The 27867-nt window shown below is 39.7% G+C and overlaps 1 protein-coding gene across 1 annotated transcript in view; it reads right to left on the bottom strand.

The window, feature by feature from the left end:
- The window catches only part of ZBED1 (zinc finger BED-type containing 1), a 174048-nt gene that overhangs the window by 45469 nt on the left and 100712 nt on the right, over window positions 1-27867 (bottom strand). The window contains exons 4-5 of the mRNA XM_064501181.1: window positions 18329-18430; window positions 3911-4118 (exon numbers count right to left, since the gene is read on the bottom strand). Coding sequence (XP_064357251.1) covers window positions 3911-4118; window positions 18329-18430 — 310 coding nt within the window. The remainder of the gene's footprint in view (window positions 1-3910; window positions 4119-18328; window positions 18431-27867) is intronic.

Here is a 27867-nt window from a genome sequence, read left to right as displayed (position 1 = left end):
TTTCTGCTAAACTTTCACCTTCCTGAAAACAGTAGTATTCAAAGTAGGGATGAAGGAGAATGATTTGCCTTAGGGATCCCCTTGTCGACTCATGTGATCTCTGTCAAAAATGGTCTGGATCTAAAAGACCACAAAAGTGTTTGATGTGCTTCATATATCCTTCAGCAAAAGAACTGGGAGAACAGTCATTGCTCTGGTGAGTTTGCATTTTCAGTAACACACATGAAACAAGCTATGCCCTGTCAGTTTGGTACAAGCTCTGTCCTGCCTTGATGCACCCATGCTGTGTCTCTTTTAGTGCTGTGTGTGGGAAGAGGACGGGCAGAAAGGGGGTGAAATGACACTCGTAGGAGAAAAATAGGATTGGGGTTGGAGGGAGAAGATAAGAGGAGAAATGGAGAGAAAAGGAAGAAATGAATCGATGAGTGGAAATAAGAAAAATGAAGAGAAAAAAGGATGAGATAGGGATGGAAAAAGCAAGAGAAATAAAAACACTGAAAATACAGGTGAAGATGAAACTATGAATACAGAAATCAGGTGGGTAAGCATGAAGAGAGAGATAACAAAGGAAGAAAAATAATTTAACAGACAAGGAAAATCAAGAAAGGTGTAAATTAACACTCCCATCAAAAAGAGCTGAAAGGAGAAATACAGGATAAATCAGAATGGTTAGATGGTAGAAAACAAATTAAAGAGGAAATGTGGAAGACTAGTGCAAGCTATATGTAATACTGTTCCTATCCCTGTACCGGCATAGAGCTTTCCACAACTATGTCTTACCCAATTGCCCTGTAGTCACTGTGATATGGATGACTTCTGAGTTCAAATCAGAATTCTTAGCAACAAGAACAAGCGAAATAAGTTCAGGAGCTATGGCCACAATGGTGATTGGAAACCCAAAGTCTCCTGAGTGGGAGAATGATCCCATAGAAAATCTGCGGTAAAACAGAAAACTGATCATCAGTTTACTTTCTCCTTTACGTCAAGACAGTCTTCTGCCTTTCCTTCTCTGCTGCATTTGATGGATGGATTCCTCCTCTGCTACCATTACACACCTCCAGTTTGGATGCCGGCCCAACCAAAATCTATGAATGCTGAGATAAGGGTATGGTAAACAATTCAGTCTGCTGCTATCAGTAATTTTTCCAGCACAGAGTGCAGCTATCTTTCTCCAGTTTTTGGAGTAGACTCCAAATTGTTTTGCTGCCTTGCTGTGACCAACCAATCAGGGAACACAGACCCAAGCCATGAAATGAATTATGGCCAACTACTGCAACTCAAAATAGGGAAAAAGCCAGTACAAGATTTTTTAAAAGATTTCACATTCACAAGAGCTGCAAAAATTAGGGATGCCATCACTGGAAAACTACAGCAATTCATGGAACACTGTCACATCATAGCACTTACCATGGGTGTCTTCACTGCATCCATTACAGCTCTTAAATATTATTCCGAATCACAAGGCACCTCCAGGGTGTCATGATGTAGACAGTGTCTGTGTATGGTACCTTGCAACAGCCCTCTAGCATTGCTAAGCCACCCTCTCATGCTGCTAGCACATATTCAAACATGCAAGTAATCTCACTGTCTTTAGCAGCACCATTTAAGAGAGAACTAACAATTGTCCCATGTTGGAGCCTATCAGCAGTTAGGCTTAGAAAAAAAGGGAGCATCCTCTTCCAGCTGAACCAAGAAAAGGTTTGGAGCTCAAACCACAGGCCCTCTTGAAGCTGCTGGTGCACATGTATGCTTGCATATGTGTATGGAGGCACTACCAGCTCCCAGCTATTCCAAACATCACACAGAGAAGAGTGTACAAAATAAGTCAGATTCTGTCTTCCTTTATGTCTGTTCTTACACCAATAAAGTTAAAATGCAAAACGGCAGGATTTGGCACCAAAGCTGCAGGTAAATCTCACTTTTTTTGTCTTTTTTCCTTGGGGGGAGGAGGGTTCATCAGACTGGTCATGTTCACACTCAGCAGCTTTTCTAAAGGAAACATTTCCGGTTCCTTTAAAATATGATTTAATAATAATGAACCACAGATAAGGATGATCCTAAGCTAAAGAGGCACGGTACAAGGTTTTGCTATAATCAAGGAAACTACTGTTATCTAGAGACACAGAACAGCCACATTTAATTTTGCATTCTGCACTTTACCCCAAAGAAATACTAATTACACTCCCCTTAGTCCCCTTGCGTGGTGCCATCCAGCACACACACATCAGGAACAATGAATATATACATCAAGTGAAGAGTAAGGGTAATTTCCTGTGGTTATTTTACAAGCAAGAGATTAAACTGCTACTACCCTGCAGAGTTTAAACAATGTGCTTGTAATAAAACTGATGCCATAGTATGTAATCAGAAGTCAAACAGAAAGTTTGACATGCTTAATGCAGCATTCATATGTAAAATGTGCACAGCGGAGCCTAGCCCTCTAATTTTACTCTTTGTTCCAAAATGAAACCTCAGGCCAGGTGCCTCTAAATACTTGCCAAAGCCTTGTTGAAAGCTGAGGACTGAGACACAATTTCTACGTAGAAATGGTGTAAAACTCAGAGTCCCCTTATACAAGCAGAAATTCTTTGAAGCTGACCAGAAGAAAGACTCTAATTGAGCTTGCTAGTAAGCAAGTAATTTCCACAAGTGACTGCATGTGGAAAATTTAAAATTTATCTCAGTCATCCTGCTCGTTCCTCAATTAACTAAACTGTGCTACACAGTTCCTGTGTGACACCAGAGATATTCACTGCATCATTCGGCATCCTGCTAATGTTAAAAAAGTCCCATAGATATTCAGCTACAGTTTTTCTAAATGAAATGACTTGGAGAGAATGCGGTCATGCAGCTCCATGGATTTAGAATAAGAAGAGCGGGTTTATTTGGATCTCAATAAACTCCCGGTTCTTCGTCACTTCAGCAAAGCTCAGAGGGTGACACACACAAGAGGTGGGGCTCAGGTGTTGGCAGTGACTCAAGGGGCTGCTCTAGGAGATGACAAGAGTGGCAGGGATGTGAGGCACAACCCAGGGACAGGGAAGACGTCGGGCAGCTGGATGCAGCTGCTGTCGGTAGCTGCTATGAAGGTGGTGGAAAGGGAAACACCAAGCGTCTGAGATAAGCCGGAGGTTAGAGGCAATGGGGAGGCAGGCAGCGGGTCCGGATGATGGAGCAGGAGGAGTGCCATCTGAAACGGGCTGCGGCGGCTGCCAGCTGGCAGGGCTGGGCCGCAGCCGGCTGTGGGCTGGCACAAGGGGAGTGGGGTGCCAGCGGGCAGTGCTGCCAGGGAGGAAGGAGCAGCAGACATGTGTGGGTTGGGCACAGCTGAGAGCCAGCCAGGCAGGTGCGGCCAGCCAGCTCTGCCAGAGCAACGTCCCGGGCTCCCAGCAGGGCTGGGGCCCTCGTCAGAGCACCCGGGACGTGCCCCAGCAGTGCTGTGCCGCGCTGGAGGGGAGTGAGCAGCCACAGGCATCTGTCTGCACCCATCCAGAGGCAGGATCAGGGCCTCTGCGCACGCAGTCCCCGGCAGATATTTACTCGAGGATGAAGTCTATTAGTATTCACCCAAGCCATTTTACAGCATCCCAGTTATGCAGGCTCCCTGACTAGGCAATGGTGAGTCCAGACCCTACACCACAACCATCACTGCAGTTTAAATGCCAGAAAGGAAGCAAGGCTTTCAAGGTTCATAATAAAAGATTCAGTTTACCAGGTTATAAATTACTTGCATTTTTGACTGAAGGCTGCAAGCTTTGTTCAAGCCTGAAAGATACGAGCAACTGCTTGAAAAACATTGCTAATTAAAAAAAAAAAAAAAGTCAACACCACCCCCACACACAGTCAGTATTCAGCAACCATTTTCATTGAGTTTAATGAAGATCAGCGAATGCTAAAAATGGATCAGTACCTGCTTTGTAAGTCATCCAGGTGCAATTCGCCTACATAATGGGTGGCTGATGAGACAGTGATGATTCTAGCGTTGTGACTGTGCGTTCCTGATTGCTTCAGTGTATCCAAGAGGAGGTTAGTCAACAGGAAGTGTCCCAAGTAGTTCAAGCCAAAGTGCTCCTCAAACCCATCCTCTGTCTTCCTTTCAGGGACCAGCATCACCCCAGCTGCAGGAGAAAGCAGAGGTAAAACCTGTTGATTTATTTCAGAGAAGAAGCGAAATAGAAGCAACACAGATCTGCTGCTGCATAGTGTAAACACACTATTTAGACTGATGAGTGATTAGTGACGGCATGTGAAGTCTAAAGCTGAAACTAATTCATTTCTGCAGAGAAAATCCAATTCAGTTCCTTTATCCAGAAAACAGGTAGACTGACCCCCTCTGTCCCTGCACCAGTGTGAGGTTAAATGAGTTAGTTTGTGAAAAGTATTTTGAAGACGTTAAAAGTTGATATAACCCATTGTTGGCTTGCCAGAGCCCAACACTGCAGATCCATGGCAATGATAAATCCATCTAGGATAGGTGGGGGTTCCCAACAATATTCCCTCCATCAAAGAGCTCACAGCAGGAGTTTTTGCTCTCCCAGATGGCTTTCTGCTGAGTCCTGGCTGGAGTTTAAAAACCATTCTGTCTTTGGTTAAAATCTGCAACTTCTCTCTCACTGATGAAGGTGAGAAAAGATGTAGTAAATTTACCCAGTATGTATTAATAACTAGGTTTACATACAGCCGCATATTGAAACAACTTTATGAATACTTATTTTGGCAATATTTTTGCATATATTTCTGCAAATCACAATTTTCAAACTCAGTGCCTAAAACTAGTGCCAAATCTCTAACATTCAGTGTTGATTTCAGCATTTTGCAGAGAACCCTGAGCTAATGTATAAACTATACTGTGTACTGGAGCTTTGCATGGGATAGCTACCCCATTCAATTATAATATGGACTCAAATGCTATAAATTATTCTTATTCAATTAATATTTAATTATCATACAGGTGGACCTGACCTTTGCAATTTAAATGCAGATGTATGTGATTCATGTAGAAAAATGTTGCAAGCCATTTGTCTTCTCTCTAAAACACAAGAATATGATACAGCATAAAGGTCACTTCTGCTCATGGATCTAAAAGAGCTTCACCACAGAATGACTTCATATGTCCATTATAAACCCTTTACCACTACATTTCTTGACTTCAGACTGATGATGGCATATTAAATTACCATTTTAAATTATTTAAATTAATTGTGCATCTGTGACACTACTTTTTTTGGGGCAACCATCAGACACTTCTGCTTTGTTACTGGCTGCTCAGATTGAACAGCATACATTTTAAGTATCTTTTCAGCCTGGTCCACGTTCATAGAAATTCTGTCTTATACCTATGGGCTGCCTAGTACTTAATAGGCTCATATATTGAGGAAATAGCAGGCTCTGTGTGAAAGCACAGTCCAGAGTGAAGCACAGGCATTTTGTAGGAGTGGAGTTTAACAGTTTTCCTATTTGTACAGACTGCTGTTTTATACAGCTAGGAGAGAGGACACATGAGGGAGGTGGGATAAGAGCAATGGTGAAAGGAAGTAAACAAAAAGCATAAAACACAACAGATGGACAAGAAAACAAAGTTGGGGAAGTGAGAGGAAGACAACTGGAAAAGAAGCATGAATAAAGGTAAGAAACAAGAAAAGAAGATAGAAGGCCAGGATGGGAATAGAGCAAATGAAAGGTTCACACGTAACATAATGTACTCTCATACAGAGAACTTAAGACTGGATATTAGCAAAACCCTTTCTCCACTCTGCTGGCTGATGGTATAATGGAAGAAATGCAATAGGAATTACATGACTGGCCTCTGCAAAAGCTCTTCCTGGCGTATATCTCTGTCATTACAACCACTTTCCTAGATGCCTCAGAGTGACAGGAAAACTCAGTTGCTCTGCATGTCAAATCTCATCTTTATTAATGGAAAGACACAAACTAGGAAGCGTTTGTTTGGATGTCCTGTGATACTCTCCTTTCTCCTCGACAGCACTTATTCTGATGAATGTTGCAACTGCTCACACAGCTGAAAAAGATTTCCTTTTCCTCTGTACTTCTACATATGTAGTACATAATTACATCCAGAACAGTGGTCTAGACTGAACACTGGCATGAAGGTTACAAAGAGACATAAATGTGAGACAATTCTGCTGCAACTCAGAGAATTTTCTTTTTTTCTAGGGCATGGGGAAGAAGTAAAGGGCAGGAAGGGCAACAAACCCTGAACTCCCAGATGAAGTCTCAGTCAGCTGCAGTGGGAGTTTAGCAGAGACATGGCTTGGCATGAGCTGTTGGAGGGCAGATGGGAACAACACTGCATCTTTGAGCACTGGGCTGGTACAAGCAAACAGTTTGCATCTCTCTGAAGCCCATCCTGCCCTCAGAAGCTCTGAGGCTTGGAAGAGAGGGGAGGAAGCAGCACTGCCAGCTCACAAGAGGTTTATTTGCAACAACACTGATAAAATCTAAATCCGAGAAAGGGAGGTGAACATGAAACAGCACTTGCAGAGCAAAGCAGAGGTGAACCCCAGTGGCTGCTCCCACGTCTGCCCAAGGTGCTGCAAGGCTCGCTCAAGTCAGAAGGAAGGAGAGAGAAACTTGTCAGAAGAGACCAGAAAATGTGATAGACGGCTGCTACAGCTGTTCTGCTTTGCATCATAACCAGCAGGCAAACCCGGGGAGACTGTCACCGCTTAGATCGGCCCCGGGGCTGCCTGTACACTGACTGCCCCCTTGACCTCTGGAGAGGCATGGGATTTCAAGAGCACAGAGAGGCTATGCCCTCCACCCCAATTAGTATCCACCATCTGCGCTGTACATTCTGGAAGCAGAAAACAGATCTAAGCTCAGGCTGAGAGACAGAGAAAATTCACCCTCATGCAACACACAACTGATAAGATACACATTTCCCAAAATTATTTTGGTCACTCTGCAAGAGCTTCCTCTGAGCATAAATTGTGGTAAAGTCCTTGAGCGAGCACAATCACCCCTTCTTGGATTAGTTCCTACTACAATTCTCTTTTTGTCTTCGAGAGTTGTTCAAGTAATATTAACCCAATCAAGATCAAGGGTTTTTTTTAAAGGCTCTCATCTTTGAGGTGGTTCGTATCAAGGCTATCAAAAAATTTTGCCCTGCAATTTGAGGGCACTTTCTCTTTGTTGAGGAGGAGCCATTTTAATTCACTCAGAGAGAGAGAGCATGCACAGGTATACCCACCAGGCAACTCAACCTGACTGCTTTTCTGACAGAAGCAAAAACCTCGTAAGTGTAGCAACAAGCTCCCTTTTTTAAATTATTAACTACCTAACATTCAGTAGATACTAAAAGTGGCATGCTATTGATTTTCTTTTGTCCAGAAATGTCATCAGCTTTACTCAAGGGCCTAAAGGGTGAACTCAAAGAATGACAGCTGTTTCTACTTTTTCTTCTTCCAATTAATGCAATACTGATGAAAAAAATACATTTTTTTGGCCTTACTACTTCTTTGTAACTAAGAATGGTTTTGCTTAACCTTCTGGTATGGAATCTATACAGCAAACATCTGTCTGACTTTTATTATGATTAGTCAGTCTCCTCACTGTTTTTGGAGTGGATGTGAAATCTGAAATGACAGCATTAATGTCACACACCTTGGTTCTGATACAACTCTCTTATAAGTTCTCCTCTCTGACTTAGCTGGATTGTTTCCAGAGATTTTATTTAAAAAGCCATCACTGATATGAGCATGGCACTAGAAAATGAATTAATAAGTAAGCTGATAATGAGCTTTTGCTTTTCAATTGATTAGCTGTTATTATTGAAATATTCAGGGAAAGAAATGACAGTATGCATGCAAAAAACTGCCTAGATGCCACATGGATGTGTGATCTTGCAAGACTAGAAATAAATTAGAATAAAGAAAATATTTCGCAGCATTACTATTCTGGAAGATGTAGATATAGTACTACATTCCAATGTGCTGCAGCTATGTACGTATTGTAGTATATTCAAATTTCACACATTTCATTAGGTATATTTAATAAAAAAACTTTTTTTTTCCTTTTTTATTGATGTCTATTCACTAGAGAACATTGAGGATAATTTTCTCTCAGCGAATGAATGCATCTCAAGAGAATTGTCTTTGTAATCAGTCATTTATCAAGATTTTCTATAAAAGTTTCTAATGAAACTTTTTGATTGGGATCCATCAATGAATTAGTTGTATAGCATTTTAAGAGCATAATGAATCTGATGTTGCACACAGTATAACTAAAAAGTTTATGACAGGCATATACATTACATGCATGCATAAGGTATTTTTACAAGATTGTATAGGAAAATTTGTATCATGCCTGCCTCTACTGCTGCTGATGGTAAACATTGCTATAATTCCTGTATCTCCCTCTGCACAAAACATCCATCAGCTCTATTATACAAATTTGTTTTAAGAGCTTTAAAAATACAAGTATTCCATTCATTTAGATTTATTTACAGTGAGAAACTTGGAGGTTTTTAAAGGTATCTCTCTCAAACTCACTTTAAATAAATCAAACACAACCCAGGAAAGATTTTAAATCTCTCTTCTAGATGTGGATCAAAATGTCTTCCTTCCCAGCCAGGCTCATGGAACAGGGTTCAGAGACAAGTCTTTTTACTCCTGGCAAGCCAAAGGCTGGACAGTCAATGCAAGAGGTCAGTTGCATTAATTTACATGTAATGCCTTCAGAGCAGGAGATGAACCTATGTAAGCAAATTTACCTAATGCTTGCTATTTACAAGTAAGAGAGAGATATTGTACCAAAAAAGTTCCCTAAGGGATACAGAATAGAGAAAGAGTGATTTCACATGAAAGCGCAAAGCCTTTCTGAGAGCCTTTCATATTAGTGTAGACAATTCACTTAGTCGTGTGGGTTTTTTTGACATGAATGCAGGCATACAAGGCAACCCACTTCACTTAATACAGTTCCAAAATAGCTCTACTGTGCACACACATATGCCAATGAAAAGATCTATCAATGGATCTATCTAGCTATGTAATAGCATAGCCTATTTCTCTCCTAGATAAGGACAGCTATAGAGGAGTGAATATCTCTGTACCCATATAACAGCATGCCTTGTCCAGACTGCAGATAGGTGAATTTACAACACCGCTGTGAAGCACATATGCTTGCATAACTATGTCCAGAGCATTGTGCTGGTACTGTACATCTGTTTGTATCCCAGAAAAGCATTCTGAATGTAGACACAACCACACACGGAAACTTAGATTAACGATGTATGAAAGCTGAAAAGACGAGAATTCTGAGAGTTAAAAAACAGACTAAGCTTGATATAGGTCTCTAATGATACAGTCCTATTTCCTGTTTCTCCAGAGGGACTTGTGTAGGTAGTTCTAATTCTTGCACTTCTTAATTTCTAACGGAGCTCTGAATAAATGTATATGCAGTTTCCTAAAGCAATCTGTAGGGAAGTGAAAGAAAAGCAAGGAATTTTGTCACATGGCATAATGATGACACCAGATGACACCTAGAATCCACATCAGTGGATTCGACCCCTCAGAGAGATGTCCAAGACCTCTGCTATCAGTCTGACGGCTCAGTGTGTGGACCTTCACTGGAAGGGACAGGACACCGCAAAAATAGGTTTCATAACCTTCTGTCAAAAGCAGGGGAATGCTGGGACCCAAGTCCTGGCCTGTGGAGGAGAGCTGTCTGCAGCAAGTTTGGATTCTCCTGCCTCTTCCCAGAATGAGTGAATTCTTCCATGTGAATCTGCCTAAATCTTTGTTCCAGGGCTGAGCAAGTTCCCACTCGCTTCTATCAAGGGAGTTGTGTACTGCACGCTCCCATTTCAGTGCCCTGGCTTCCTGACAATTCCCCAACTCCATGCACCAGCACAAGGCATGGCCCTGCTGAAGCCAAGGATGGCATGCTTTTCCCAGCCAAAACTCAGAGCTGCATTCCCCTCCCTCCTTCCACTACCCCCAAATCAGGTGACCTGACACTGATCTTATCAGAGAACAAACTGTGTGAGAGAAGGAGGGGAGAGGTTCAGCCCCAGACATGCATATTAGTTACTTCTGCCTCTGTACCTCCGTACAAACAGTAAGTTCAGTGTCCTTTCAGACTCCTCTGTGTCTGTATCTCATGAGATCTCCTGCTGTATCCTGCGGGAATCTGCCAGTCGCACACCTGTCTCGCCCTTCCCTTGCTTTTTAGACTCATTTTCTCACAGAGCCATGATCTGTGGCCCTGGGACTCCCAGCAACAACTTCTGAATCCCCTGTTCAGTTTCAAACATTTGTGACACAGGGGTAGATGAGAATTAATTTCTATGAGTTCTGTCAAAATTGGTGGCTAGACAGAAGAGATTCTCGTTACGTCCCCTCTGAAGGGAAGAATTCTTCTCTCTGCTAAACATAGCAAACCCACAAATAAGAGATCAGCCAAGAATTCCCTAACTGCAAGAAATGTTTGATTCAGTTTGTGCAAAACAGAGAATCCACTCCTCAAGATAATTCACATTCTTGTGAATTATTTGGTGTCTAATCTTTCACAAACTCTGACGGAGACCTCTCCTACCGTTCAAACGTGTATAATGCCTCTCTTCATTCCCATTACCCACCCCAACTCCGTCCCCCAATACTTACTCTATCTTATGAATTTCTTCATATTGAATAAGAATTTATCCTGCATTCAGAGCATAATCAATCTTCTATTGTCTCTCCCTCATTACCCCCCAGTGTGAGTGCTCTAAACCCTCAAATCCTCAATTGCTTCTTTTCTGTTTCAGTTCTGCCCACACAGACTCCTTTGTACAAATCTACCCCTTTTGGAAGCTTTGCTCTTGTCGCACCTGCATTCAAAGCAGGATTCTTCATCTTCCACACTACAGGTTTTGTCCTTATGTCTAAAAATGCAAGAGCCAATACTTCCAGTGAGAGTTGGTCACCAGCCACATGTAGTGAGACATTTAGATCTTGAGAGTGCTGAAATCACACCCCAGCTCCACAGTCAAATCGCAGGTCTATAGTGAGGTGAAACCCAGGTGCAGAACACCTCCCATCCACCTCTCCCCACTCAGTAGTCTGTTTTTCATGGGACAGAAATTGGCACAGTGGTGGGATAGAAGCCAAGCCCCCCATCTGCATGGTGGAGAGACCTGAGGCAAGCCATCGTGCTCATCTCCACCACAACTCAGCGGTAACCAAGGAGAGCACAAGAGAATGGCCACAACACCAGTGCTAACGCCTGTCCCTTCACATGCTATTTCCTGCAGCAGCTGAGGATTGTGATTCCAGGGGAAAGACTTGTTCAGTCCCAAGTTAGGACATGCCTGGTACAGGCAAAATCTTTAGCTATGAAAATGTAAAAGATTATTTGCAAATGCAGTGCTTAATGGGCTTCAGACTTGACCCAGAACGGGAAGATTCTACAGGTGGCAAAAGGTTCATCCATTTCTGACATGAAGGCAACATTTGCTAACATTCAAGTCCATTCCAAAATATGATAACACTAGAGCTTTCTTAAAGAAACTCACTGTCATCTTTGACATACTAAAAAAAAAAAAATGTTTTTCTTATCATTCTTGAAACAGATAAACTCTTTACCTGGCATTACAAAACTTAAATAAAAATAAATTAGCTAATTTAAAAATAAATTAGCAGGTACTTGATATGGAAATTTTTAGCCCAAACATTAAAATTTTGGCTAACTAGTAAGGAACTGAAAATCAAGTAATGTCTATTGCTAGTTGTCTCAGACCGACCTATAATGCCTACAAGGGAGAAGTGGACTATATTAGCTGTGCCAATGGAGATAAAGCAATGCACCTTTCCAGTGGAGACAAGTTTTAAGTTTATCAGCAGTTTAAAAAAAAAGAAAAACATTGCAGACCATCCACATTCAAGGACTATAGGAGCAGAAAAACAACCAAATCTTGGTAGGTTCATCACAAAGCTGAAAAGGCTGCAAATACTTCCTTGAAAAGTATTCCTCACTTTCTGATTCAATGTCATGCTGCTACATAGTGAGTACATAAAGCACAGGCTAGTTCTCTGGAAAATGTCTTAGTTAAAAGAAGAAAATATGATCCATAACCGAGGTTTTATTTTTACACTATAATAAAACAGAGCATTCATAATTGGGTCTAGCTGGCAAAAAACATTCTTTTCTAAAATTACGGTCTGTCATTGTTTTGTTGTTTGAATTAGGCACAAACATGAGTTAACACATTCACGATGAGGTAATAGGAAAGTCAGTCATGGCTTTTTCATTCAATAGGAAGTTCTGTTAGAAGTAAAATATCTTGTTTTGCAATATGTACAAAAAAAAAAAAAGAAAAAAAAGTTTACCTAAAACCTATGAGAGGGTTAGGTAAGAATAAACCATGGCTCATTCCTGCCTCTCAGAAAAGCCAGTGGCAAATGTCCCACACTTCAGTAGAACAGGTTGGTTTGCCTAATCCATCAATAGCTGAATTTTTTATCTGTCTTCCACTGATAAAAAAATTCACATTCAGGACATAAAAGCAAATGGGTCAAGAACCTGAAGCATGTGGAGCCTGAGATATTTCCTGTTTCAAAAAATATTTGATAACATAGGCACAGGAAAAGCTTTGGAAATAATTAGAAAAACAAAGATAGTATCAAAAAAAGTCAGGATTTTCATGAATGAAATCCTTACAGTTTCACCGTCTGAACTAGCCTAAAATTGCTCTTCTAACATATTTTGTTATTCTGTTTTATAACAAATCTGATTTCTTTCTATAGGATATACATATTATTCTGGCAGACAACAATGCCATTCAACTATAATAAAAGTTCTGGATGATAACTGCTGCTAAAAATCTGGGCAATAAGGAAATGTTGAGATTACACAATACTCAGTGGCTCTGAACAAGCTGGGTTGCGTATCTAATCAATACACCGTGGTGCTCTGTCAGGCTACTTCCTCTACCTAAGGTATCTAAAGAGCAGTATGTGATAAGTCAACCTCTCCATAATTTACAGTCACCTCTCTTAGAAAGACAACATCTGGAAAATCTGGCTAAATACATCTGTCATGTACCAAGCTTCTTCAAAAAATCTGGCTCTGAAAGTATCTCTTAATTTTAGAACAAATGAATATTACATGCAAGTGCACTTTTGCCCATCGTTCATGGAATATCCATTTTAAACCCCCTTAAATTACCTTTTCCAGCTCTTATCATCTCTCCAAGGCCCACTTCTTCCATGATGTCTATTATCTATCACCCATTTACACACAAGTTAAGGACTCTGCCCTTCTGTATGTCCCCCTCTCTCTTTCTCCCTCTCCCTCTAGACCTCTTCCACTTCTGCGCTGCCTACAAATTGCTCTAACTTGTCTTCAGGAAAGTATAAAGATGGAAGACAATGTGGCAATCAGTTCATGATATATCAGTTGCTGAATTCACCAAAGCTTTCTTGTATGACTGGAGAAAAAGCATTTTTGATGAAATTCAAGTTCCACTGAAGTCAACAGCAACCCTCCTCACTAACTTCCTCTCAAAGCCTTCTCCAATGAATTTCCACGTCTTAGTCGTCTGCCTGTTTTCTATTCATTTTATAGTCTGTCAAGACTGTAGCTGTTATAGAGGAGGGAGCTGGCTCTAACCTCAAACAGTGGGACAGGATCTTTTCTGGATCCCACTACTATAATGTAAGTTACTATTAACCTAACTAATCAGTAATAGCTATGAATGGGTACATAGATATAAAACTGCTTGTATTTGATAAATTGACTTGTTCCCACCCATCATATCTCACAATTCTTCATAAGATTTGACCTGCAAATACTCAAACATGAAAAAAATTTAATATGTGATCAACCATAATAGCATCCAAGGGACTACTTACATGGGTCTGTGCAAAGGATTATGTCTGGACTGCCTATGGCTGAACTGTGTGTAGGTAACACAAAGGAATATATATATTTCACATACTTAACTACTGATATAGCTTATATTGTTCCATAGGAACTAAACAGGAAAACTTATAGAAACTCATTCACTCTATCAAGAGACTGAGATTTCTCAGATGACCTACAAATATGGAATATGAACCTCTGAATCAGGCAGCAGTTTAGAATTATTGAATTTTAAATGGTTTAGATGATAGGCTTGAATCTGAAACACATTAACTGCAATTCACCTACAATGGGCTAATAATATACTGAAATCTCCTAAACTCTTTTTTGTGTACGTGCATTCCAAGGAATATACTAAATGTCCTTGTAGTTATCTCTCCCCCCTTTCCAAAGCTGTATCCAAAAGTACAAATCATTCTATGAACTGCAACAGAGAAGGCAGTTGGTGTTTCATTGTTAATGAATTAGACAAGCTATGTTTGGTATTTGTAGATACTCTATTATCACTAACGATGCTGTGATTTTGGTGTTAGCTCTGCTAAGTTTAAGATCATTAAGTATTGCAAAAATGTGCTGGTGGAAACATACATAAAATACACTTAGAAACATTTCTAGCATGCAAAAGAAAATGACTGAATTCAAGTTGGAGAAAAAAATCTCTCCAGAGTGAAACTAACTACAGCTCATGTGCTCTCTTCCCTTTGGCATCCTCAAGAAGACAGTAGACTTGCGATACATCTTAACAGCAATACTATCTTTATGAATTCATTAAATAATTACACTGCTGTAGATGCTGTAATATACTCATTTCTTTTCAACTGTATAAAGATATTTTACTTTTCAAAAGCAAAAATAAAAAAATAGATACCCGATAGCTAATTACTGGCCTAGAAGGCACATTTTTCTGACCTTTTGTCACCTTAAATATTCTAAACAGCTTGTACTGCATACACCTTTTTCTGGCTTATAATCAGGCTATTTAGATTACTTTCTTTTTTTCTTTTTCAGATAAATGCCTTACTTTCGTGTGTCATAGGCTTCTTTCCCCTTTGTACCACTAAAACATTATATTTTTCAAAAATGTTTATGCAATACTCTATTTGCATCTTTAACATGTTTTGTTTATTTTAAAAATCAAGAGGTGAGAGTGTACATTACAGATGCAGAAAGCATAGTAATGGAACAACAGGCCTACATTTGTCAGCTGAAATCATATGTGCATTCAACCAAATTTTTCCTTTCAAATTAGAAATTATAAAGTTAAATATAAACGCTAAAATCAACTATAAAAACAAGAGAGGAGGTGGCCACAGTGCACTTGTCTCCAGTTTGAAGGCCCTAAACATTCACGTAAGATTTCTCAAAGTGCACAAAGTAGTTAGATACCTAAACCTTACTGAATTTCCTGTGGAATCTGTGTGTCTAGCTCCAGAAGAATACTTTGAAACTAATGGATTTGTTATTAAATTAACTTCCAACTAGATCTCTGAAACAGGCAAGTTATGGGCAGCAAATAAAATTTTTAAAAAATCACCAGTGACCTGGGGCATTGATGAATTTGTAATGATCTTAGGTCAGACATATAGCTTTGATTATTTACCTAACATGGCAACTCACACTAAATTTGCTGTCTTCAACAATATTACAATGCTAATTTCACAGTTCGCATCACTGTATTATGTCAGTACTTTCCCCTACTCACTTGGAAATGATGGGCTGGTTATTAGGCTCACACAAACCACATCAAATATCACCGACCTTCACACACATTCAGGGAGATAAGATGTAGTCAGATCACTATGTATAGACATGATTATATTGATCAATTTAAAAGATTTTAATTTTAAGCAATTAAATAATATTAATATCTTGTGAAAAGAAATGAAATGCAATAGTTCTTGGCATAACATTTTTACATTAAATGTAGGAAGAAGGTACAGTCCTTGATAATAAAGTGCCTGATCCTATGAAGATGGAGAGGAAAATTCTTATTAGATTCCTGATGGTCTGATTCAGAAGTCATGGGGCCCACACAAAGCCCCATTTCCAAAACCTAGTGGAGACTTTCCATTAGCTGTTCAAAGGTTTTTGGATCAGGCCATTACTCCTTCATCAGATAAGTTTATTTCTTTTCTTGTACCGAGAAAGCACCTGGGCTTTTACTAAAGAACCAACAACAAAACTAAATAGTACAGATGATTTACAAAAGCAAAAAAAATAAAATAAAAAAAATAAAAAAAGGACAAAGGGAAGGAGCTTTTAGATGTGGAGGCTGGTGACTTGTCAGATAAAGGTCAGAGACTAAGCTAATTACAAGGGGATCTTTACAGCAACTTTGAACATGATTATTTCTGTGATTCTGTTACAGCTTCAGTAAAAAGCACAGTTGAATCATTCATTTCATTGTAGTTTCTGATTTTCTTAAACAACTGATTTATCTTGCCAATTGTAAGTATCTGGTAACCAAGCATGAGTGAAATCAAATGTCTTTCATGTGGGTCATAAAAATATAGACTCATACAGGCAAATATTAGATTCAAGCTTCTTTCTCAAACGAGGCTTTAGGCCTAGACTCTTTGGTCTTATATCATATCAAGAACCTAATGGAATTTTTTCTCATGTAACTTTATTTCTTGATAAAGACGTACTTAGCCGTAGTAGTCAGGTCTCTGCTTCCCACATGCAACCAATCAGAAAATAAATAACAGCTTTAAAAGCCTGGTCTTTGCTATCTCTTTCCTAAAGCAACATTTTGAACTGGGTCTTTAACCAGTGCTGTGCTGCTTCTTCTAATGAGAAAAAAGAAACCAAGATAGCAAGCCAAGAACTGCCATGTGTGAACACCCTTCCCACAAGACCGTGTTGATGAGCTCAAGCCTGTTTGGGTTTTTTTTTTAAAGTTCTTACGCTCAGCTTTATATTTTGGCAAGTGAGTGCACACACTATCACCACGCGAGATTTCTATCCTTCCTGCTTAGGCAGTGGCTACGGCAGAAGCTCGTCCTTCACTCGAGAGGGCTTCCCCACTGCACCGTTGTCTCGGGGGAGCTCCCAGGGAGGCAGCCCCACTGCTGCCTGCCCCAAGTGGCCCCCTGAGTCCCCAGTGCCTGGCCCCAGCTTGGCTCACACAGGCAACCGGCAGAGGACTGGGCTGCCTACGGTGGGCAACAAGACCCTGCACCAAGCTCCCAAAACCGTGCATGCTGCAAAATGTCATTTGCTCAAAATGCAGTTTTGTTCCCATCTGTGCAACGGCTGAACCATTACACTTTGTATCTTTAAAAGCAGACATGTTAAACTAGAAATATTTTTCAACCAGGATAAAATATCCACTATCTTTAATTATTGCACAATTAAAATAATAATGGTGGGCCACTTAGACTAATCAAATAAAAATGAACATTTAATTGAACATTTCATGAATGTTTCATATCAGTCAGGAAATAAAACACTTGAATTATTATTGCAATATTTGCTTGTGTTACTGAGAGCTCTTCAAGGCATCAACAAGTGTAGAAAAATCATTTATCTGCAGCACGTTCACTTTCAGTGGGATAGAAGGGTGCATAAAAGAAAGAGTTCTTTGGGATGCCTTAATAAAAATACATGCAAATAATTGGGAAAATGAGAACATCAGCATATGACAGCAGAAAGCTTCAAAAAGAAGCCTAAATTGCTGCTGGCGGGTTTTTCTCCTAGTTAAATAAACAAGTGAAAATTCCCCTTTAGGAAAGTGCACACAGAGCATGAGGGGCTTTTTGGAGGAAAATTACCGTATAGGCCCGTTTCCAAAAATATCATGGCTATAAAACATAATTACATGGCAAGTATGTGAATAACAAAAGTTTAAATCCCTAAGAATAACAAACTTCATTTGACAATTGTATGAATGCAAAAGAAATGTCATCTTTTTAATTTTTTCTCCAACCACTGAAGGGACAGCTTTATGGACAACTTTTCAGTGATGCCATGGTCTAAGCTGTCACTGCCTTGAGCCAGCTGGGTAATTTGCTAGATTACATTCCACTTGGATTAAACCCCCCAATCCAGCCCACCATACGGCCATGGCAAACATCTGTGTTTGTACAGGGAGAATATAAGGGAAGAGAAAGTAAAGAGAGATGAAAGGGCAGCTTTTTCTACAGCGTTTCTTCTTTTTTAAAAGGATGCTGTAATTCATGTTTAATCGCATGATTTTTAGTGCTGGAGAGCTGAAAAACATAACAAAGGAACAAGACTTGTGTAACAACACAAGAAGGGGTAGCACTGAAGTGTTCAGTCCACTCAGCTGACAATCCCTCATGAAATGCAATTTAACTCTTAAAATGACTTCCCTGTTAATGTTAACATCGTATCCTGTTGGATGGTTCAGATAATTTCTCTGAAATGTGAAGTAATAGGGAAGAGTTTTAGGAGAAGTTTTTCAACATCTTCCCCTACAGATATATGAAGAAAAAACAGAACTCACCATTATTCACCAGGACATGGAGTGGACAATTCTTTGCTCTAAACTTCTGCACAAATTGCCGTATGGACTTCATGGAAGCCAAATCACAGTATAAAAACTCCACTGGGAGAGAAGAGGAGATGAAGAAAAACAAAACTGAGTTAAGTCATTTACAGTGATACAAAAATACAGTTATATACATCAATAAGGACCCCTATGATAATGTCACTGAGAAAGTAATGATTTTAAAATATACAGTGCTTTTGAAAATTATGGGTGAGGCTAGCCTCACAGGGTTCCTTCTTTCTTCTCTTTCTTCCTTTCTTTTTATCTTCAAGCTACTCATTTTTCACACCATAAATATGAGGAATGCTACCACCAGGAGGTGAAAAGGGGTATCAAATGGGGCAAATATGTCCAAGTCCCGCTGTTGTTTCTGTTGCCACCACTTAGGAAAAAGGGCTGCAGCTTTCCAGCTTTGAGATGAACAGGACACGGCAGCTGGAAGTGAAACGGGTAGAGGAGAAGCCATGTTGGGCACAAAAATATTTCTCTGTGGCTCTGATGCCAAATATACCTCCCTGTGTGTCTTCAAGATTATCTGCTGAATGTTTCAAAGAATATTTAACACTGATATGTTTTTTCCTAAGAAAATGGGTCTCTAACAGTAACATCCATCATCCAAAGCATTAGTTAGTCATAGACACTTACTAGAACTCAACAAACTTAATTAAAAAAAAATCCCAAAATTACCTATATGCCCCAAGAATTTTAAACCCATCATATTTGAAAATTCTCCTCCCATCTCCAGTTGTTCAGCTTTCACTCCCTGACTCTCAGGGTGTTGCTTCACCAGTTGCCTGGTGAAAGCATTAAACTATTTAGTAAATGGGCTACAATAAGAGACCTTTTCTGTTACTGATTTCCCCTCTCCATCAGTATGCCCACCAAACTATTTTACCTCATCACAACTGAGGCTGCAAGCCACACCTATAATGCCTCTTTATAGTATGTCTTTACAATAGGACTTTAGCAGGGCCTGCATGGAACAGTAGCAAGCTAAGTAACAAAAGACAATCACAGCTCTTATTACAGTTCTTTCTAGGAGAACATTTCCTTCAGTTGTATGCAGTACAGAGCTTTAATAACTGATATATTTTGATCCCAGACAATATTAGTCCATTGAAATTGTCTTAGTGAATTTATATAAATTATCTAGTAGCATTTTCAATTAAAAAATAGGTTCCAATTTTTAAAAAAAGTTTAATTACAATGCATTTTTTTCTAAATGGCTGTAAACTCATACCATTTGAACAACATTTACAGATGGATAAGATTGGACAATTTCTTGAGTTCCCTGCAGACCCCTAGGAGATCTGAAATTTTGTTTGATTTAACTGATGTGCTTCATCTGGAAGAGGTACAGAATTGCAAAAGTTATTAACTCCTGATAAAGAACAAAGGTATTTAGGTCATTCCTCTTGTGGCCCGGCAGCCATATAAAACCACATGAATGACACTGTAATTGCTCAGATACACAAAATTGTGTTATACTAACTTATGAGTAACTAATGCAACAACAAATGGAATAGAGATCTACGTGAATCCTTATGCTGAATCTGCTGTTGCTCTATTTCTCCAGGCAGATCTGCCAAGGGAGAGATTAGGAAAGAAACATCAGCTTCTTAACAGGCAGCAACTCACACCACCAATGGAGAAATCCCTCTTAATAAAAAAATAATCATCTAGGTACAGAAGACAGGGGAATTCCGTCACCACCAGCATTTTGTGGCCCCGTGCAGGATCCAGCCACTTCTTCAACACCTGTGAGGATTGTGGCACCATTATTCACTCTCCTGGATTTTGCTAATGCCACTGTGTGCAAGGAAAGCAGTTCCCTGCAGACATTTGCTAAGCTAAATTTTAATCTGTCCTCTCATCTTACCTCAAAATTGTCCTTTTCTGCACTGCCCACAGCAATTTAGACTGTGGTTAGGCAACTAGTGTGGCAAGACAAGTGCTTTTCATGCTGACCAATACTGTCTCACATCCCTTAATTCTGTAGTTTTGCAGAGCAAACACTGTCTTTAGTCACGACTGTATTCTGCCTAGACAAATGGCATACTACAGCAATATTATCATTATTAAGCTTATTTACTTGCTTATTTGGGAAGTGTGTCATCATATTCAGTATTTGTAAAGCACTCTCCATCAAAAGATCAGAACATGCTTTAAAAAGGAAAAACAAACAAACAATCTCAAACCAAAATTTTTCTTTTTGCTTATGGGACAGAAACATTAATGGCCAAAGTCATTATTCATGCTTATTCGTGCATCATGCTTCTTCGCCAGGTAGGCAGTTTCACCAAAATGAACTGCTTGCAGACTCAGATGCCATTTCATTCCAGTGAGATTGTCAGAAAAATGGCTCCAAGTCATGCGGTGAATGAACTGCAGAGCTGTGAACAGACACCAAATTTCTTCCTTGTCCCGCAGTTTTTTTGTTTTTTTTTTTTTTTAGTAGCATACTGAAGAATAAGAAGGTAAAGACAATGGTCAGTTTTCAGAATATTCTAAAGCTTGGACAAATTTACTAGCCAAGCAATTTTTTCTTAAAATCTTTTAATAAAGCCCAGCATTTAATCATGTGAACATAGGATCAGACTTGAACTGTAACTAGCAATGTGTCTTGAACAACTTTTCAGGAACAATGGTGGCAAGAAGTTTTCTATGTAGAGTAGATGTGAGCAAAAAGAATAAAGATGTACAGTAACAGCATGCAAACTGAAACACATACCAAAGTTAACATTTAGACATACTATTTCTTCAGTTTGCCACTAGACTTCAAATTATTCATGTACCTATCTGCTCACAGCAGATGACACTACTGAGCCCCTGCACACTTCAGTGCCTATTCCAACACTGGGCACCCTCACCTCATGTTTACTGAAGTCAGAGGATATGATGGGTGAGTAACTGCTGTTCTTGGAGAGCTTTCTGATACCACAAACCCTTGGGAGCCAGAAGCCCCAGTGCTATGAGAGTCTGATAGTCCCTGAGTTCTCAGACTCCTCCAAGCTCCCCCCTTGGGGTCAACTTCCCATGCTGCATTTCCATCTGACTGCTTCTTCACATTATTAGTACACCTTTTTTGGACAGCTAGAGTTTGCTTCATTTACTTTCCATGCCAGCACAGTTGTCTGGTTGCACGTTTCTTCTGTCTGTACTACAGAGACATAAAAGCATGAAACAGGCATTTTGGTCTACTACAGAAGGAAAAGATGGAAACAAAAAGAATGGACATATATTGCAGTGAATGATCAGTAATCATAAACTCCTGAGATATTCATTGATCAGCTGAACACTGGAAAAATGCAATGTTGGGGCTCCCACAAAGGCTATGTAATTTTGATTCAGATCAGATGAAGATTAAGATGGAGGCCACCTAGCCATTACTACTATTTCTGCACTCAATTCTAACCATCACCTTGAAAGTATTACAGACAGCTCCACTTCAGCAGAAATCAGAAGTCAGAATCAACTTTCCTTTATTACTAGTATCAAAGTAGTTTTCAGTCATGCTTTCATTATCTTTGTTTGCTAATACTAAAAAGAGAAGCACAGTATACGTTCTGGAGAAAGCTGCAATTCTGCCCGCTGCACCAAGGAGCTGAGAATTCGTAGTTCATTACGGAAGGAGTAATAGAGTAATAAAAGGGACTGTTTTTCTTTTTTTGCTCTGCCACTCATCTATGCTGAGGATATCAGCAGAAAGTTACTTCTCCAGCAAGGTCCAGGGAATGCTTCCTAGAAAAGATCATCAAAAATGGTGCTAAGTAGTTACATATTCAAGCTCAGAAACATGTTCCAGAGCTCCACAGAAGAACACTGTTCTCTGGCTGCCACAGGGAGCATCGAGGAATTCAGCCTCTCATCTGCTCTTCTGCCTCAAAAAGTTATACTTTGGCATCTGCACAGCAACAAGGAAAGATTTTGTCCTGTTCATGAAAGAACTGACTATACTTTTGAGCACCTGTAGGCTGCAAAGGAGATGTTGTTTAGCAGAAACTGCTCTTAATGAGGCAAATATACCCATTTGAGAGATGCTGCATAGCAAAGCTAGAGAAGCTTTCTCAGCAAGCTGGTAGGTTGAAATAGAACTGGCAAGACTTTGTTGGGAGAGGAAAAGCATGAACTGGGAGGAGGAGAAGACATAAAGCAGCACTGACTGGAGCTTCCTTCCCTTTTCTCACTGCACTCTTTGCTGGCACTGGTAAACGGTGGCTTTGGCTGATCCAGTCTTCAGAGACAAGCCTAGTGTCTCCCTTCTGCTTGCCTAAAGTACTGTGGTCCTCCTCTCCCAGAAGTATAAGGTGTCCCAGAACCAACTCATCTTTCTGAACAAGCTGTGGCCATCTGCTTATACATGCCTTCCAGCCAAAGAAAGGCTATTCTAAATCAAAACAGGGCTGCCAAGAGAGGGGAATGAACTTCTGGCCAGTTGGAAATTCTGGCCAGCTGAGCTCAAGAAAAGTGCCAGAAGTGGCCAGAAACCAGGCGTTATATGATAATGCTGTAAGTGGAAAAAGCAATGGTGGTTCTACTCAGCTAACACAAACCTGGGATTTATCAGTGTACAAAGTGGGTATCAGTGGAAGCACACAAGCCTCTGCTGACAGGGCATGACTCCTGTCAAAAGAATTTTTCTACATAGACAAGGACTAATAGAAAGGCCACAGTGTAAGTTCTGCTCATAGATGTGCATGATGATGAAGACTACAAAATGCTTACTTTAAAAGGGTTGCTAGGAAAGAAAAAGGCAAATAAGGCATGTACCATCAAATTGCACACTGAGCACAATGAGAGATACTCATCATAAATGCAGTAAACACAGCATCTCCTATGCTCCTGCCCTCAAACTTGTGCACTTTATGACCTCTCTGGCTTCTGCACTGCAAACACTTTAGAATCACTCCCATTCTGAGTAAGCAGCCAAGATTCACAGGAATTAAATATTACAAGAAAATAGAAAATCCAAGTGCATGCAATGACACCTATGGCACCTTGATTCCAGCTGTGGTCATGGTGACAATCTTCAGAACTTTGGCCTCTAATCCTGTGAACTATTTTAAATATGTGCCTGTCTGGGGGACAAAAATGTTGGCTGTTCCTTTTTTTGGGCACCTTACAAGACGCTTTCCAGTCTTCTCCTCTGTCCTCTATTAGTCTGAATAATTTTGTGGTATTTTTTCAGAACACTGGTCTTTTACAGACTGTTAATAGAAATAGTAAACCATGGATAACTGTAGCACAAATTTACTGTTTAAGCAGATGCCTGTGATATGCTATTAAAAGAAAAGGAGACGTCCATATGGCAAAGTGTATAAGTACAGTGTCATGGATCAAAATTGCGAGCATATTTAAAGAACATACAGTCTGGGTAAGGTAATTAAATGATACACTCACAACTTGAGTTAAACAATTTTCTCTACAGTCTTCCAGAAGGCAAATGAGAACACCTAAATTCAGCTTCTTCTCTGAGTCATCCATTCTAGTGCCACTAACTTTAAAGGCAGTCTAAAGAGATTAGCTTCTGGTGCCTAATGTTAGCCTTGTCATTCTCCAGCCTATTTAGTGAAAAAAAGAGCTCTGTATTGGTGTTTAATACATAAATAAAAATTCACATTGGGCAAATATTAGAAGTTCATGCTTTTTTTCCTTCAGATAGTTTGAACAATGTCTGCTCAAAGAGCAGTTGAAAAAAACATTTCATGGTGCCATTTCTTAACCACGTTACTTTAACCTATTGTACTAAGAGAAATGGGGGGGGGGGGGAACCTGTAGTTTAGCTTTTCGAGAGAGACTTTCTTTCAGAGGTGGCAGAGTAACATAAAAAAGAAATTCTATCTCAAAAATGGAGCAATATGGCTTAGCCACCTTCCATAAGAGAAGTGTGTGATCTGTTTGCTGACCCTTTAACTTTTTAAACTCAAATTCTGCAGGAGTTCTTCGGTATTGATCAATGAAAATCAGCAAAATTCCAGAGTAAGACCAGTGTTTTCACTTCCACCATTACCAGCTGCTCCCCTTACTGCCAGAATATTAGATCATTAAAATATTGTCCCATGGAGGGATTCACAGGTCACAGTGCACCTTCCCAGAGCACTGTGTCATACCACTACTACAAAAAGGATGCAGTTCATTTAAAGCACCTGAAGTGCTTGAATGTGACTTTGCTAATCTATTTGTACCACAAGGTAGGATGTTATTTAAATATGCTATCATTTTAGCAGAATTCCCACATTCTACACATAGCACACACAGGATTTTCCAAATATGTAAATAGTGCTTTGCTGTATAATATTTGATATTTTCTGTTCAGCAAGGACGGGGCTTGAAAAAATAAAGAAATAAGCTGCCATCAACTTGTCAGAAGAGTAAGTTAAGTAGATGGTGGCAGCAGGGCAAGAGTCCATAGCTAACTCTTAGAGAGGTTATCTCAGCTTGCAGGGGGTAAAATTTCCTCCAGATTATTGGCTGAGGAGGCTTCACTTTTTTTCAGAATAGCAAATATGCTATATATATGCACAGTTTTCTCATATGCTTGCTGGAAATTAGATGCCATCTCCCTCTCTCTCCTTATGGGTTTAGGTGTTCATCATCTGGGTTTCTGATTGCAGTCCTCTGACATCCTTACTTGCTGCTATGGGAAGGCTTGCTTTGGTTCTACCCCACTGAGCAACTGCTGTGGGGACCTTTTCTGCCATCCTTTCTAGTATCCGTTGGTGTGCTTTGTGTAGGTTGAAAGCAAATACAATTTTGGCAACGTCATAGCCCCATTCAGAACCTCTAGAGAAGCAGAGAGAAGACAACATAGCCACATCAGTTTCACTCTGGAGCTGCTATTTGGTACAAAAATGCATTGCAGTGGAGACTCTCCTCAAATCTCTTTTCAAAGACTGAGGAAGGCAACATTGCTCCCATTCATACCTAAGCATGTTTGCTTCCCCCCGTGAGGACCAGAGACTCCATGCAAGAGAACAGATTCAGATAAATGCTGTCTGCATCATGGAGACAAAAAGCTCACAAAGAGCATCTGAAGATTCATTATTTATAGACCGAAGATGGCTTAGAATGTCCTCATTGCTAATAGATATACTTTCAGATTTATTTTCCTCTTGTTCTTTGGTGAACAGATTTTTGTATTGAGACGAACACTTTCCATCACTGTATTTAGTGAATTGCAGATAGGCTGCTTTTCCTTCCTGGATGACATTAATTTCTTACAGTGCATTAGCCCTACACCATGACTTATATCTCATTTTAAACCTGAAAATACATGGCACCTACGTGACACACACTTTATTGTGTCCCTATATTGACACACTCCATCAGGAATGAAACTTAAGTGAAGAACTTTTTAGAAGTAATACAGAGTTATTTGCCAAAAGGGAATAGGGAAGAGAAAAAATGATGTTTTTCCAGTGATATTTTTTATTCCTCATGGCTACATGAAGTTCCAAATACACAATTTAAAAGAAATAGTTATTGTAAACATAAAAGAAGTGAGCCTTGAAAATTTTTTTCTTTACTATCAAACATGTGAAGTATCCATGGGGTCCCCCCCAAAAATGTGACACAAAGTCCTATAAAACCACGAAAATATGGAATTGTGTTGACCACTTAGAGAATTTTAATGGAAAGAAACCATTCTTCACAGTGTATATTATGAAGTAAGATCAAAGTCAGCAAGGCTTTTGCAACATGACAAAATGAAAATGTACTTCACAGCAAGCTAGGAGTGAGAGTGTTCCTAGAAAAGATGCCGAATCTTCAACTGATTTAAACTGGAGCTATCATTTCTTTCAAATTTCTCAGCTGTAAATCTGCACATTTCTGATGCATCTTGGGTTGCAAAGCCTAAAAATTAAACCACTTGTATAATTTCAGGGCTTTGCAGAAAGACACAAAAATGCATATGAAAGAAGCCAGGACAAAAAAGGCCCAGCAATCTTTTGATGGCTGCCTTTTTCTTCAGAATATTTTATTCGCTCCTTCCACATAGGTATGCTGCTGTAACTGTTCATGCCAGCTCATGCCAACCCATACCTGAGAAATTATTTTGTTTATGGTAATGGAGTATAAATCACCTTGGGCAGCATTGCTGTCATCCTTTTTTCTGAGAATCAGGATACACAGGCTTGGTTTTCCCTGTTGTCCAGACCTGACACTAGGCTGTCCCTCTTTCATGCTTAAGCAGGCTTAGGACTGTCGAGGGCTTCTAAGATACGATTCATCTGACCTGTTTCACAAATCTGGTTTAAGAGGAGATGAATCATGTCCTTTAAGAGGAGATGAATCATGTCCTACAACTGCTTCTTTCTTTCCACAGGCTGCAAAGGAAGCCCGGGGACACTGACTCAGATTTAAACCTGTGTATTGTAAACCTCAAAAATGAGGTGATTTGAACCCCAGCCTTCAGATTCAATTAATAATGAGCAAACAGAGAAAGAAAGCAAAACCAGAAAACTGGGCATGCTTGCAGATGACTCAGTGTTATTCACAGTGCTCGAGATTAGGGGAAAAAAAAAAAAAAGAGAGAGAGAGTGAGAACTTCCAGGAGGATCTTGCCAAAGGCCAAAGGTTAGTAACACATAGAAAATATATCCTGGAAAAAGAAAAGGAGTCTTGAAGGGAGTGTTTAAATTCTTTTCGTATTAAGAATGCCTCTGAAATAACTGTGACTTCTCAACATAAAAATTCAGATATCATTGCACACTGTAATTGATGAATGGATCCTGACAGTCAAAGAAGGTAAAGATAGTTGTGGTATTTGTGTTTGGTGTGGTTATATGCATATATCACATAACTGAGACTAAACTTAAAAAAACTGTGCAAGAAGACATTATCATTTCTAAAATAACAACAGTATAGCTGTGCATCCCAGGTGAGAACTGGCAGTTGTGCAGCTGCTCTATAAATCACATGGCTTTTGCAGCTACTAATCTGCTGCAGAGATCTTACCACCTAGCAAAAGTGCTAGGAAAAAAGCATGCAGATGAATCAAATGCCAAGAATAGAATGAGGATCTCTTGACTGCTGCTTCAGAAGCTGCAATGTAGCCTGGACTCTACTTCTTTTCTCATTTTATTTCTATGCAAATAGATATTTCTTATTATTTTCAGGAATGTATGCATATAATAAAGCTTTTTCTTTCTTTTTGGATCAATTTATCTTTAGGAAAGTTTTAGACCTTTCTTCCTCTGAACCTTGTTTTGAATCTTGTTTCATTACTTAGTTTTCTATTCTTCTTCTCTTCCCATCTCTCTCTCTCTGGTTCTCCATTATTTTTAACATGATCACTCTAATGCCTTGTCCATATTTAGTGATAGGGCTTCAAAGCAATTATCTTTCATAACAGTTCCCTGCCAGTACTGACATGGAATTTCATGCAGTGAAAGACAGATCAGCTGAGCAAGGAGTCACAGAGAATTCTTTTTCTGCATCTCAGTATTCAGAGCTTCTGTTATTTTCTTTCTGCTTGAAGACAGATTGACTGT

This window comes from Dromaius novaehollandiae, chromosome 1 (genome assembly GCF_036370855.1).
Source record: "Dromaius novaehollandiae isolate bDroNov1 chromosome 1, bDroNov1.hap1, whole genome shotgun sequence".
In the NCBI taxonomy this organism is placed as follows: Eukaryota; Metazoa; Chordata; class Aves; order Casuariiformes; family Dromaiidae; genus Dromaius; species Dromaius novaehollandiae.
The sequence above is the reverse complement of the archived record's forward strand: the minus strand, read 5'-3'. Positions and strand labels throughout refer to the sequence as shown.